General features: G+C 41.2%; 1 protein-coding gene across 2 annotated transcripts; it reads right to left on the bottom strand.

Moving 5' to 3' along the window:
- Window positions 1-3,002: 3,002 nt before the first annotated feature.
- On the bottom strand, window positions 3,003-13,252 carry alpk2 (alpha-kinase 2). Of its 2 annotated transcripts, XM_005720364.1 has the most exons (12): window positions 13,182-13,252; window positions 10,574-11,491; window positions 9,611-10,525; window positions 7,030-8,569; window positions 6,796-6,943; window positions 6,512-6,639; window positions 6,360-6,404; window positions 5,966-6,264; window positions 4,260-4,348; window positions 3,952-4,169; window positions 3,798-3,846; window positions 3,003-3,701 (listed from the first exon to the last, which is right to left on the bottom strand). In XM_005720364.1, exons 2-12 carry the CDS (start codon window positions 11,357-11,359, stop codon window positions 3,494-3,496), a joined length of 4,425 nt encoding a protein of 1,474 aa, XP_005720421.1. In that variant the 5' UTR covers window positions 11,360-11,491; window positions 13,182-13,252; the 3' UTR covers window positions 3,003-3,493. The 2 variants fall into 2 exon arrangements, with proteins under 2 accessions (XP_005720421.1, XP_005720420.1); XM_005720363.1 differs by having other exon boundaries at window positions 9,611-11,491.
- Window positions 13,253-14,691: the final 1,439 nt, after the last annotated feature.

The raw sequence follows: 14,691 nt of genomic DNA, 5'->3' as shown, positions 1-14,691 counted from the left end.
TCTGCCAACTTACTTCACTCACACAAGTTTTCAGAAATCTTTGTAATCCCAGATGGAGCGCTGCTGCTGCACCTTTTTCCCCACCTACATTCTTCAATTCTAACTATTTAAATTCAATTTCCAGGTATCTATGCTGCTGCTGCTTTTTTTTTTTTTTTTTTAACAGAAAATTTGTCTGCATTGACAAATATTTGAAAGTTACTACCATCTTTCTCTGTGTGTGCACGTGGGCGGTAAAGGGACCTCAGTTCATTCACACAGGCAATCTAAGAGTTATCAGCTTCAAGGACGAGCAAATAAAAGCCACCCTGCCAGTCCGGGGACATTTTATCAAGCCCTCCTACCCTCAATCTGGTCACAAACAAACCAAAAGCCAACTTTTCTCCTGTAGCTCCTCCTTATAAACGCTTTCACTCACTTAATAATAAATAAAAATCACAGGTGCTATTGAAACAGGTTTGTTTTGTTCTTGTAGGTACACGAACTTTTAATAGATTTGATTTCAGGCTAAACACTTGTTTCTGAGTGAAACACTGGACCCTTCATGTAAAGCTGTTTTCAGTGTCATACAGGCCTTTGTTTACCTGTCAAATTCATGCACGCTGTTATTCTCAGTTTGGTAAAAAAAAAAAAAATGTATGAATTACATCTAATTACATGTAGGTTTTATATTTAACATTATAAACAAGTACTTTCTCCATTTGTCTGTTATCTTAATTAATTCAACCTCAGTTTCATTTTTGGTTTTAAAACAATTTCAAACTCCTCTCCACTTCAAGCATCCGTTTCAATATAATCTACATTTCTGGCCGTAGTACCAGCCATATCTATAACTCAACTATTGCAGCAAGTTACTTTTAGCTAACTCTTGTGACATTTGAAACTTGTGGGATTCGTGTGGTTTAGCCATTAACTGTTCATTCACCTGGCAGCTATTGCAGATTAAGTTGTGACCCTAGAACTGATGTTTTTGATCATGAATAAACTCTTAGGAACTTTGGTGTTTAAAATTTAGAACATGTGAAACGGCACATGGCATTACGAGTATTTTAGATTCCTACCTCCAACAAAAATAAGAAATTTCATTTCCACCAAACTGCTATCTGTTTGGGAGCAGCACCTGTCTTAAGTTTGTTGTTGCTGAGCTCACAGTGACTTTCAGTGAATCCTGATTAAGGCCCTGAACAGTTGTATTTAAAAAAAAAAAAAAAAAAAGTCTCCCCTCCACCTTCTACCTCTGGTCAGGGTCGATCAATACTTCCCCCGTAGCTTATCACTAATGTGCAACTGGCTGTTTGTCCAAACTCTGCTCTGTCTACATAAAGACTTGGATGGGACAGCCCTGAACCCAAATGCACCACGGATCACTTCACCAACCTGCAGCTGCGGACGCTCTACTGGACTTAAAACTGGCATTAACAAAGCGACACTGGCATGAGCAGGAAGACCGAGAGTAGAAGAGTAACTGCAGGGAAAAGTGCAACTATTAAGTATAAATGAATCTGGAAAGACCTTTTGAAAATTAAGGTGAGTAGACATTTCCCTCCAATAGGTCTGAAGCTTAATGATTGAACGGTTTAAATTGTAAAGAGCTCGGGACCGTCCCCTGTACCGATTCAGCTCAGATGTGTTTAACATTAAAAGTAGACTGAAAACTCATTCAAGCTCATTTGGCATGCAGCCTGACCCAGTCTTTAATTTCTTCATTTTAAAGACGTTAAGGCAAACTTGGTAATTGAGTCTCACATGGGTGTCTTTCTTTGTCTCCTTCACACACACAGCTGCAGTCATCCCTACAATCAGTTGGAGGGGGGGAGAGCGACTAGACTGGACTTTGAACATGCTGAATAAGCCTAGAATATTTACATGACACTATGGCTTTTTTTTTTTTTTTTTTTTTTTTTTTTTGCTTCAACATCTGTTTTGGGTTTGGTTTTTTGGCCAAGTATAAACTGCACAATTCACTTAATCTGGATTTTTCTTTCCTGATTTTGCTCTTTCCCCCCTCTGTTTCACCAGGTCACCCATCAATCACTTTGCACCAACAGCGCCTCTGTCTGCAGAAAACCTTGTCCTCCAGAGCTGTGGAGTGTGACAATGGTGTTTGTTTCCTTTTCGTCAAACGCCATTATCACACTAAATAGCTACAGTGTGAAAAGCCCCTCGATGTACCCCTTCACTTTTGGGTTTAAGTGTTGTTGTGTTTGTGGTGTGTGGGTTTTTTTTTTGTTTTTTTTTTTTCTAAATTTTAATCCTCTTATTAAATCTGTTGTACAAACTGTAAAGCAAGACTGTATATCAGCTGTGCCAATGACTCTGTGCACACTGCACCAGGGCAGGAGATGGAAATAGACATTTGGTGTGTTTATGCATCATATGTGATGCTGAGCCTCTGAGTGTGACCCACTTTCTTTTTGGATTGAAGGTGCTAATTTGCTGCTGGAGACCTTAAAACAGACCTTGGTTTACTACTACTGATGCCAGCTTTGTAAATGTAAAGTTTATTGCACATTTGTCTCTGTTTACCATAAATAAAGTGCTTTTGATCTGTTGCTGACAGATGTTCACATTTCACGGATGCCTTCAAGACCAAGCGGTGAACAAACATACGCAGGAATTTGTATTCCTTCTAGTAATGTTGACTCAACATCTTTCACCTGTCCTACCACACATATGTGAAAGAAATTAAACATTTGCAACCTGAGTGCCATGCCAGCAATGTGGGTCAGGGTCTGAAAGGTAGACGTGAGGAGTGATCAGAGGCATAATGTATAAAGACTGTTTTAGACTGCAGCTGAATAGCTGGAATATTCCTGGGATCGTAAAGCCTCTCGATGTCAGATGAATGTGGTATTATAGGGTTCACTCTGCGTGCCTTTCCCTATACATGCACTGAATGTGGGTAGCTGGAGGACTTTTACACCACTAAAGCCTAACTTAGAAATGCTGAGAGATGCTCACAACGGCTCACACTTCTACATACATTCAAGTGATACATCAACTTTATGGGTAAAAATGTCTTTGTTTTGTGTCCAGAGTAGGATCATGATGTCATTCTAAATCAGTTACATGAACAAATATAATGTAACATTAAACTGGATACATGTTCATCAATTATTTGCCAGTTTGCAAAGCGAACACACGCACAAAACAAACCCACACCCATTCATACAACCTAACTTAAAGACATTTCCTCTAATCAATCAATAAAAAGTCCATTAATTTAATGAACTAATATTTTGAAAATATCCCAGGAGTAGAAAAACAAGAAGAAATCGTTCCTCGCTCATCAGTTCATCAACAGTCTCGTCAGCCCCAGCTTGTGCTACATTTGTTACCTTTAAAAGGTCTCCTAAAATCTAAAAAGTTTATAGAAACTGTCCACCAAACTCTGCAGTATTCAGTCCAACGTGAATCACACGAATGACTAAAAAAAAGAAAAGGTAACAGATTCAATTCATAATCAAATTCTTAGTCCAGCATTCTCCTCCTGTTATGACTTCCCCTTAACTACTGGCCCAAATGTTTTCTTCTTGGGTGGAGTGGAGCTCTGGGGTTTGGGTTTTGGAGCAGACGCTGGCTTTTTGGCTTTGGGCTGCAGGGATTTGAGACCTAGCATCTCACAGTACACATTACACTGATGCAAGGCCTTAAACTGGTCTATGAAGGAGGTGCCACAGTTTCCTTTGAATCCCTTGTATCTACAAAGAAAATAAATAACATTAAGAGATCAGTTAGTTCAAAATCACAGTTTGCACGTAGAGTATCTTTGGTCACAAAAAAATGTACATACTCACCCTTTCTTACAGGTGGCTATTCCCACATCAGTAAGCTTCATGCCAACTCCTGAAAAGCAACAAATCACATAGGTGTTTAGATTTCTAACCTGCAAAGAAATAGTTCCCACAAAAAACATATTTTTAAAAATTTTATTTTAATTGTTTCCCTGACCTTGCATGTCAGTAACCAGCAGGTTGCCGTCGGTTTTTTGGTAAACCCAATGCTGGAAAGCACAGCATTTCTGTCCTGCCTCTGAATCACGCCTCATCAGGTTGATCTCTTTGCCATCCTTGACTGAATATTTAACAAAGTTCCCGATTAGCTCCTCTTCCAGCGTGGCGTAGGGGATGTCATTCGACGGACGGTGAATCAGGTAGATGGGAATTATCCTGGTGAATGCCCCAAAAAAAGTGTATCCGGTTAAAAGCGAATTAATGTAGTGAAGAAATTATAACGAGCTTATCAAACGTGTCACTCACTCTGGGATGTCTCCGAAGGCTTCAGTGGACTGAGCAGCAGAAGTGTAAGCTTTGATGTACTCTCTTGCTGTGTTCTGGACCTGGCATTCCTGCAGACCATTAAAAATAAATAAAATAATAAAATGAAACAGAATGAAGTGAACTGAATCAATTGGTGAGAATTTTATCTTTTAATCCAACTTTTAACACACATACAAAGAAAAAAAATTGCAGTATGTTCTGTAGAACAGCATACTGTCTATTACAGACACTTTGGAGTTGTAAAATAAGAATACTGTCATTATGATGCATGTAGTTGAAGACAAAAGTAAAACTTCCTTTGTAGTCTGGTAAAAGAGCACTTTTGATCTTTCCTTTATGGCTTATAGATGTTATAAAAGTGTGCTGTTTAACTTTCGTTAAGGCTTAAAGTTTACAATATTGAGAGAATGGCCACTTTGAGTGACAGGTATGTGCTAAATACACCATTAGCTGTCAAATACTGTGGTGTACTGGGGCTTAACTGCAGTTAAAGCTGGCCCAAGAGGTCCGTTTTGCAGTGTTTGGTGATTGAAACTCAAGTGTGGTCTAGCAGCTTAAAACAATTGTTTTAAGCTGCTAGACCACACACCAGCACATTTAAATGTGCTAGTGCTACCTAGCATGTCTCCCTCACAGTCAAGAGTCACTTCAGTCTCCAAAACAAAAAATGATAGCAACAACCATAAAGCTAATCATATATAGACTGTGTATAAAATGTAACTGAGTTCCTGTTATGAAGATTCACCCTGAGCTTTAACACTGTCACTACCTTACTGTTTTGAAACTGGACACAATTAGTCCAAATTAGGTTTTGCAGTCAGATATCTAACGATAACTAACTTGGCCACCATAGTGGACGTGTGACAGTGTAGAGTCACATCACTAAGGCCCCAGCCACACTTAAGAATGGTCTAAAAGCATAGGGGAACCGCGGGTCATTAGGGAAAAACAGGTATGCTCCAACCAGCTGGTGAGTGGTTGCTCAGATTGATAGCCCCAGTAACAAAGGCTTAGAGATTAGTCGGTGAGCTCCTAACAACCACAGCTGCTAGAGAGAAAATGTGTTCACCAGTCAGTTGACATAAACCTTCTTTTGACTGATTCGATCGCTGGCTGATTGCTACGGTTCTAACATGATAACATGGAAGATGCTAACATGTCTGCAAACATGCCAACTGCAGCACTGAGACACAACGTTTACTTTGATTCTGGTTCATGTTGTAGTTTCTCAAGGTTTGCCACTGCATGGCTAGAGCTTAGCAAGTGTTTGCAGACAAGTCAGTGTCTTCCATGCAAACCACAGGTGACTGCACCAATATGCTAACAACCAAAGCAATCACAAGGAGGTTTTTGGTGCAGTGTCATCTTTCCAACAGCCACCAACCCCTCCCCATGCACCCTCTCTAATGAGGTGCAATTACCTTAAAATATGATCTGCTTTGTCCTCTTTTTTGACTCTAATGGAGACCGTAATTTCCAACATTAGCCTCATGTTTTACTTTGTAAAATTAAAAATTAAAAGTAAATTGAAAGTAAAATTGAAACTAGTGACAGAGGCTAGATATCATCAGGAGAGTTAGCGAGGGCGTAGTGAGCTGAAGGCTGTTTTCCTACAGTCTTCTATAATCTCATAATTACTCCTTGAGCCATGAAGAATTACTACACACTAATTGTGATATTCGTACCTCCACAGCCAAGGTGAAGTTCTTCTGAACAAGCTCGTCATTGTTCTTGGTCCCATAGCTGATAACATTGTGCACTTTGAGCACACAGGAGTGACCTGGCAGTAACAGGGGTATCTGACCCGCATGCAGCTTGGTCCGGAAAGCCCGCCGATGCATGCCCTCCCCAAAGTGTTCCTTCTCGGTGATCATACTGATAGGATGGCTGTCTCCAAAGTATTGATCGGATAAGAAATCGTCTTTGAACAAGAGTCTGGAGAAATGGGCGTCCTCTTCTTCACTGCTAACCTCAACAGGGTCAGCTGGGGAGGAAAAAATACAGACAGAATATTACATCTAGGGTCTTCTTTTTAAAGCTCGGCTGTATAAAGTAACATGCTCCTAAATCTTAACTCACATGAAGTGGTTTTTGGAGCCAGGGGGATGACAACCTCACTGAGCACTGTGAAATAACAGGGAAAATAAAAAATGTAGTTTTCATTTATGTACATCATGTAAACATTTTAAACATTTTCACTTTCAAAAATGAGCTAAATTTTTTTTTGTTACCTTCATATGTGAGCAGGTAGTCCAAGCTGACTGAGCCATGTAAGCTGCTGAGCTGGCAGAGGTACTTGCCCAGATCTTTGTGAGAAGCATTGCTGATGGTCAGGGTCACTCTGCTCTCATCCCCTGCACTTCAGACAAAGGGACAGTGTTACTCAGTAGAAGAAAACAGACACGCCCTGTGGGTTGCAAAGCAGCTTGCAGATACAAAGCAGCTGCAGGGAAGCTAAACCAGCTCGGTAGGACATTATTATTGCTAAAAATGACATAAAAGTCATATGAATTACCTTCTTTTCATCTCAGCCAGGACAGTACCCTCTCTGCTCCAGGTCACAGTGTAGGCCGAGGTTACAGCAGCAAACTGACACCACAGGCACAGACTCTGGGGGTCACCGCTCACAGGCACTGCCTGTATAGGCTTCACCACCTTGGGCTCTGCAGATATTATGATAGGCTTTAATAATGCCATGTGAACTATGTGTTTCCATGCAGAGGACTAGCTGTTTAATCAATTCCCGTACCTTCCTTGGGTGGAATCCTCTGTTTGACCACTTCACTGTACGCCTTCTTACGAGTTCCTCCAACATCAGTCTTGAGCTCAGCTTCCTTTCCTTTTGCTGACACATCTGACTTTGGTAGTTTAGACTCCAAAATGCTCACAATCTTCCCAAACTTATCCTCTGACAGACGTCGCCTTTTAACCACATCATCATTCAGAGGACTTGTAAAGTTCTTTGGCTGGTGGCCCTTATCGTCTGTGGGATGTGGAGGTTGTTCTCCCTCTGACGCTTTAGCCTCCAATTGCTGCTGGGACTTTATTTCGGCTACATCTGGCTGTTCGCTTTCCTTTTGAGCTTTGCCAGCTTTGGCACCCAACTTAGATTCGAACAGCTCGATTCTTCCTTTTGCAGTCTTTGATTTTGCTCCATTCTCCACTTCAGCCAGTGGCTCCCCCGGCGCTGTATTCTGACCATGTTTCTTTTTCTTCTTGCCGTGTGGCTTGCTTGTTGCCTTCTCGGTTACACCTGTCTCAATAACCAATGTAGCCTCCTTGGCCTCAAGTCCAGATTGACTGTTCTCACTGCTATGATTTTCTCCAATAGTAGGGTGAGTTTCTTGCTGGTTGGAGGTCTGCTGAGCAGAAACACGGTGACATTTGCTTTCCTGTTTTTTGGAAGGTTGGGTGAAATGATGATGACCGGCTGATTTATCCTTTTTGGATCGTGTTTTTCCCTCTGAGGTGTTCTTGTGGGTTTTGTGAGACATCTTTTCAGTCTTTTTATGAGTCAGATCAGTCTTCTCCGATTTAATAGCTTTGGGTTTTACGGGCTTGGAGACAAATGGATCATAAATATCTAAAGTGATGCATGCAATGTGTTTCTCGTTTGAAATGAAGAGATTTTCAGCGTGGATAGGGATGAAGTTTTCTAGTTCCCTATTGAAGTCATCAATCTCCTCAAATATTGTCTTTCTAGAAAAGAAAGAGTCTATAGTGTCACTAGTTTTCAAGTCTTGTAGTCCTTCTGGTGAAGATCTCTCAGCAGTCTTTGTTGTATTCTGCTTTTCATGAATCAACTCCTCACCGCCTTCCAGAGATGTTTTGTTAGTAATTCCATCCGGGGTTGGCAAGAGAGCACTCTGTCTTACTTGATTGCAACTGTTGTTATTGAGAGAGCCTTTCAAACAAATCTGATCACCTTCCAAACTGCTGCTTGTCCTACAGTTGAGGGAAGGGCCAATACTGACTGGAGCTAAGGGCATAATAAATGTGGGACTGTCCCTCTGCGCCTCCACCTGACGTGCTCTATCAAGGTCTGGCAACGTGCCAATAGACACGCAGTTGTCCGCATTAAAATGCAGGCCAGGTTGTGTGTCTCCACCTGGCACGTTTGAGTTTGTCAGAGCGTCCTCGGTGAGGACACTAAAATCTGTTATTGATTTGTTTTCATCCCTATTGACTTCTGATCGCCCACAGCTCAGTTTAGCTTCTGGCTCGGCCACTGAGCCCAGCTGGACAAGCCTGTGATCATCTGTCACTTCACACAGTCTATCTCCAACAGGCTGATAGAGAAAAGGACAAAGAACAACAAAGTGTTAAACTGAGAATTAAAAAAAGTTCTCTTTCAGTTTCCTTTATGGCTGCACATAGACAAACACAGAACACTGTAACAGTGCTGTTAATATACTGCCTTAGGGTTCAGTATCAGGCAATTACACTAAAGACTGATCAGATATTTGTTATTTTAGCACGTACCTTTCTATAGAGCCAAAAATCAGATGTTTATAAAACACCATGCTTCTATACCCAATCCACCAGTCCATATGTCCTGCATGCAACTGGAACCCTGACTGTCAGTGTTAAAGACTGTACCTCCAGCTGCGATTGCACCTCTAAGTCAACCAAAATCAGTCTCCTGGCCCCAAGAACCTGTCAGGGTCCTGATCGTGGCTTTTTAAAGGAGATGTGGTGGAAATGGGTGTGTCAAAGGGTGCGTACAAATAGAGAGAGGGCAATGGAGGGTCGTGTTTCAGTTTTCAGCTGTGCTCTCCTCTCATCCTGACACGCCAAGGATGCATGCTATTATCACTGGACTCTCAGCTATTATTAGGTGCCATTTCTGTCAATCCAAAGTTTTCCTCTTAGGCACTCATTTTTCCCTCAGCACCCACAGCTGTCAGTCTTTGAGGTTGGGAGCCAAACGACTTATCCAATCAAGGCTGTGGGTGCAAGGACTTGGTTGCAAACTGAGTGGCTCCAATCCAAAGCAAGCCGACAATGCTCGCGAGCCTGGTGTGTGGTGACATACGTGGATTTTATATTCAGCGCAACTCATGACTGGCTTAGTGATATTAGAGGTATGACAACGCCGACAAGGACAAGAGCAGGAATGTTTTTTAACTTTGTGCCTGTGTTTCTAAAGGGCATGACTGATTTGTCTGCTGGCCAACGATGCTGTTGGCCATCATGCAAACAGACAGACTGGAAAGAGTTGCACACATCCCCCAAGCACGACTGCAAAATATTCTGTAATAGTTCATGTTTTCACTTCATACTGATCACAAACTTTTACCTCTCAAGTGTTCAAAGATCTATCATCTTACCTCCTTGGTTATTAAATCTGTAGGAGGGTCCAAATCTGTATCTTCTATTATGCTCAGTACGACTGGGGTTTTTTCATCGATGATGAAACGTTCTGTGTCCTGGGACTCTGCACATTCATCAAACGGAGAGAGGTCCAGATCAGCAGAAGTAGATCCAGGCATCAGTGTAACCACAGTTGCATCTGCTGTGTTTTCTCCTGAAGAGGCCACCGTTGTACCAGGTGCACCTCTGGATGGGGAGCACTTGTCTCCCTGTGTGGTGGGTGTTGAATCGCAGAAGGATTCAGCCCCCTCTGTGTGATGGGGTTCAAGTCCTGTAGAGTTGAGGTACAAAGAGAGACAGCCTTGCCCAGAGTGGATGGAGCTCTCTGAGATGTTTTGTGCACTTAGAGGTTGATCCTGCACGCCCATTTGTGCCTTAGCTGTTGTTTCTAGATTGTGTCCTTCTTTCACAGTCTCTGCTTCTGTATGAGTATTTACCTCTGATAGAGCCTGTGTCAATGCATCTATTTCAGCCCCTATTTCTGAAAAGGCTGATGTGAAGTCCTCTGATGGAGCTACAATGATCCCAGTCCAATCTGAGAGTGCACTTGCCCAGCTGTCTACTGATGACCACCTCTCAATTGGTGGCCCCCAACCTTTGGTGTCATCGCCCGTCCAGCCAATCCCCTTGCTACCTTCAGGGTTGTAATGTGAAACCTGTGTCTCTCTTGGGGAACACGACAAGTGACTGGCAGGAGAGAGAGCTTCTTGGATCACAGAGTGATGCAAAACATCCCGATCTTCTGTATCATCACCAGCCAGATACTGATGTGCGTCCTGCCAGACCTCCATAGGGCTGTTGCCGCGCTGCGGGGTTGCTCCAGTGACCTCTGCTTCTCCTTCTCTCTCATCATTTAGAAACATAAAGTATTCCTCACAAGCATCTACAGCAGGTGTTCTTAGCCCCAAGTGTTCACTCACATCTGGCTCATTATTCTCTGTGGATTGTTCCTCACAAGAGCTGTGATGACATCCTGTCACGTCTGATGAATCACACATCAGTATATGTTTATCACAGTCACGGTTCACTTGTTCCACACTTGTTTGTGATAATGGCTGGTATTCAGAACATTTAATCTCACCGGGAGCTATACTTGGGCTTACAATGAAGTCCTGCGTGTCACTTTCAAAGATATAAAGATCTGACAAAGGCGCTACAGCCATATCGCTATCTGAACTGTCTGACTGAGGTGATAACGACCTAAATAATGGAGGTTTGTTTTCAGAGCTGAAATTGGGACTGGAGTAGGGGACAGTGACAGACTGCTCCATCAAACCTTCAAGTGTGAGTGACACAGCCCCAAAAGATTCAGGTGGAGTATGTCCTTCCATGAGAAGAGATGAAGCAGATTCAGACTGAGGTAAAATGAGGTCCTGACAGAGTTGACGTATTAGAGGTGATTTCCTTCCTGACTGGCTCAAACAGCGCTGAACCCTGGAATTGTCATCCGTTGGTGGAGCCTCTGAGGAAAGCGAAAACTGCTCTGATACATTTTGGATGGACGATAAAGACTTTAGGCTGTGTGGGTCTGCAGAAACATGTGGATGTGTGGAGTTATCAGTGGTGTCTGAAAGACAGTGCGCAGTCTCTGTTCCAGACAGCTTGTCTACTGAGGGGCTGTGCATAACCGAGTCAAAATCCACAGTCTGACTTTCTGTCAGAGCCGGCTGACTTTGGCTGTCTGCGCAAGGAAGTGACGCGTCCATGGGGACTTCTAGTCGAGCGTCTCGGGGAGGTTGTCAAAAAAACTGACAGCAACATGAGGCCGACAAAGTTTTGTCTTCTGTCATTATTCCATCCCAGAGTACATTTGGATTCTTGTTTATCTAATTCAGTATCTGCAAAGTGACACACGAGGTTAGCATAAAATTCAAATAAATAAACAGTTAAGATGTGAAAGAGAATCTCTGGCTTGAGTCTTATGTTTGAATTTACTTCCTTGAAGTATCTGAAGCAAAAGCTACTATCTCCTTTCAGCTGTCAGTTTGCATTTTGCTTATCTAAGCAGCAGGAGATGGTTCATTCAGAGGCATGTTGCATCTATTTCAAGGACGTTTAAGACACACTTGACATATCTTATCAACGGGAAGCCTTCCTGCCATTACTTCTTTGCTGATAAAGAAGTCTGCCTCGTGATGCTTTTCTTGTTGCCAGTGGAAGATTGTAACCTCTAAAGTCTATTTTCTTGAATAGTCAAGTGGTGGTGAAATGTGCATTGACTACATTATCAATATACTATTTATTTGACGAACCAAAAGGTGCAAAGTTAGGATTCTTTGTGAAAACAAAAAAAGTTAATTAAAAATGTAATGATTGTTGCTAACCTGATACCTGATGTTCATGAAGCTACAGGGAAGGTACCATCTCTGGTCTGTATCTAATATCATTATTGCTATAGTATAGTTAGTTAAGCCCCTTCACATTCATCTTAATTTCAATTTCAGTTGTACAGCAATACCTCACTGTTATTTTTCAGACTACAGCAGCAATTATTTGGTGTCTCTACGTGACTTTAGCATCGTTAAAATGCCATTGCAGACAATCCGACACACGTGCAGCGGGCAATATATGAAGTGTTGATGGTGGAGACTTTAAATCATGCACACTGATATACAAGATTTCTGGAGGGGAGGTAGTGGCACAGACACTGGAAAAATACCAGAACATCTTTACCCGTGACCTGCATTTGTCACATTCATTCCTGCTGCACGGAAGGACACGTCGCACAGCCCTCCACCTCAGATGTTTACTATGAAATTCAAATCCTACCTACTCTGAGTTTATTGACAAACTTATATTTGAAACTGATTTCACAATGATTTTAGACAGAAAAAAAAATTCATTTTAAAAAATCACCAATATTATTTTTCTGTATCACAATAAAGCCAGTTAATTTGATGAATGACCTTAATACCAACCAAAGTAAATTGAATTTTTTCTTGTGTCATGTCGTGCATTTCTTAACCCCATATTGAGACTTTGTTAAGATATGACAGCACATTTCACTCTTGCACATGCAATTCAAAGCAGTTTTGGTGGCAGGATTGAATGGCGTAATGTAAATGTGTTTGGGTTTGAATTCTTCTTGTGGATCTTTCAAAATAAAACCAACCTCAGCCAAATAACCTCCCCAAGTGTGCTGCATCTATTTTCAATTTTTTGCCTGAAAAGCTTTTGAACAAAGTTTTGATAATATCAGCACAGGCTGCCTGATAATGTAAGAGTTTCCTGACAGTCACACATTAAAAATGAGAGGGAGATGAAAACCGAAATAATATAATAATAATAATAAATAACCAAGCGTGTCTTGTGTATCGTGTAGCACAGCGGAGTTTATGCGTCCACATATCCACATGAAGTGTGACTGTCCACGTTTACCATTCCAAAGAAAGCCACAAACAAATGTCTAACAAGTCATGACACAAGTGAATCATAAAGGATACAAGTATAACTATTACTCCAGGCATTAAAACAGTTGTCTATCTGGTGAGGTGGGGGGGGATTTCCAGCCATGCAAGTAGTACGTACCCTTTTGATAGCCGTATGGTTGAGAATATAGACCTATGATGTAGGACTTCAGTACAAGCATAGGCAGAGCTGGCGGTCTCGGGGTGTGAGTCTATTTTTAAATGTTGTCTCCCCACAAGTACAAAGTCGGTTACCTGATATAGTGGACATGTGCCGATCTAACACCCGATATCTATATTTACAGGCCGTTTCAATGATGGCCTACTTTACAGACTGAAGACTTGAGTTGCGGGTGTTTAATTGTCTGTTTGGTTTCTTGTTCAATTGTAGATTCTGATTGCAGGAAAAAAAAAATCTTAAAATCTTGTTTGTTTCTGTCCCATCCCCAATAACCCCAGTTTACAGCGGTATTTAAATAACAACAGATATTACACATATAATAAAATACAGCATATACTATTTCAGTTATTTTCATGTAATTAAAGTTCCTGTCTGATTAAACTGTGCTAGCGGCACACCTTTAACAATGAGGGCTATTTTCCTTGAGAAATTAATACCCCTTCAACTACTCTGGCAAAGCAACAATGCCCTGTTGTCAGTGGTGAAGAGTTCTGGGAAACGAAGCAAATTATCTTTTGAGATGTGGATTCAGAGAGTGATCGTCTTATAGTGCTATACCATACTCATCGTATGCTAAATGTGAAGAAAGAATCTGAAGACCGATGAGTCATTTGGTTACTTCAGGACAGTGATGTCAAATTCATTTTAAATCATGGACCACTTTGTTCTTAGGTGGGCCGGACTGGTGAAACTACTTTTTCTATCAGCCCAAAGAAGTTTAACTACTCATTTACTCTCAAATATATCTTTATATCGGAAAAAAGAAATTCAAAATGTACACTTCATCTCAGTTTTTCTGCACAAAATGAAATGCTTATGGAGAAATTAGATCATTACAAATTTTAGGGCTGAAAATTGTAAGAAATAAATGTGTAAAACTGGAGAATATTTCTGTTCATTCATTTCCCGGGATGTCCTCTAATTATAAAACTGAAAGTATTTGTGAATTACAACGAAAAATGAAAGGATTATTTTTTCACTGTTGGCCCATTATGAACAAAAACAATCCAAAACAGACATTCCAGTAGTAGATGGTGAAAAAACAGGAAGTTAACTGTTATTTATTATTATCTATTACTTCATTACTTTGGTGTAGCATGAATGGTCATAATGGAGCTCTTTATCAGCAGGACAAACTGTAAAATATCTTCTCTCTTAGCTAATCTTTCCCATGTTCCTGTCTTTAAGGGATGGACAGATTTATAACTAAGTGATTCAAGGCTGTTGCATCATCCTCCCTGGAACAGGTGAGAGGACGGGAACGGATCATTTTACCGCTTTAAAATCAGCACATTGTAGGCAAGGCAAGGCAAGTTTATTTGTATAGCACAATTCAACAACAAGGTGATTCAAGGTGTAAATAGTAGTTTAGGAGCCAGCACTGTCCAATAAAACAGCAATACATCAAAACTAAGAGAAAAAAATATGTGTAACAGATTTTCTATGACTA

Source organism: Pundamilia nyererei, unplaced genomic scaffold, assembly GCF_000239375.1.
Source record: "Pundamilia nyererei isolate P.nyererei 1_Seehausen unplaced genomic scaffold, PunNye1.0 scaffold00002, whole genome shotgun sequence".
Classification (NCBI taxonomy): domain Eukaryota; kingdom Metazoa; phylum Chordata; class Actinopteri; order Cichliformes; family Cichlidae; genus Pundamilia; species Pundamilia nyererei.
Note: the sequence above shows the minus strand (reverse complement) of the source record. Positions and strands in the feature narration are given on the sequence as shown.

Excerpts from the sequence above, each read along its gene's own strand:
- alpk2 (XM_005720363.1), bottom strand. The coding sequence starts at position 11,359 with ATGGACGCGTCACTTCCTTGCGCAGACAGCCAAAGTCAGCCGGCTCTG. Across the intron at positions 4,349-5,965 it reads ACTTCACCTTGGCTGTGGAG|GAATGCCAGGTCCAGAACAC; the intron begins GTACGAATATCA and ends AATGGTCTGCAG. Across the intron at positions 4,170-4,259 it reads GCCTTCGGAGACATCCCAGA|GATAATTCCCATCTACCTGA; the intron begins GTGAGTGACACG and ends GGCATTCACCAG.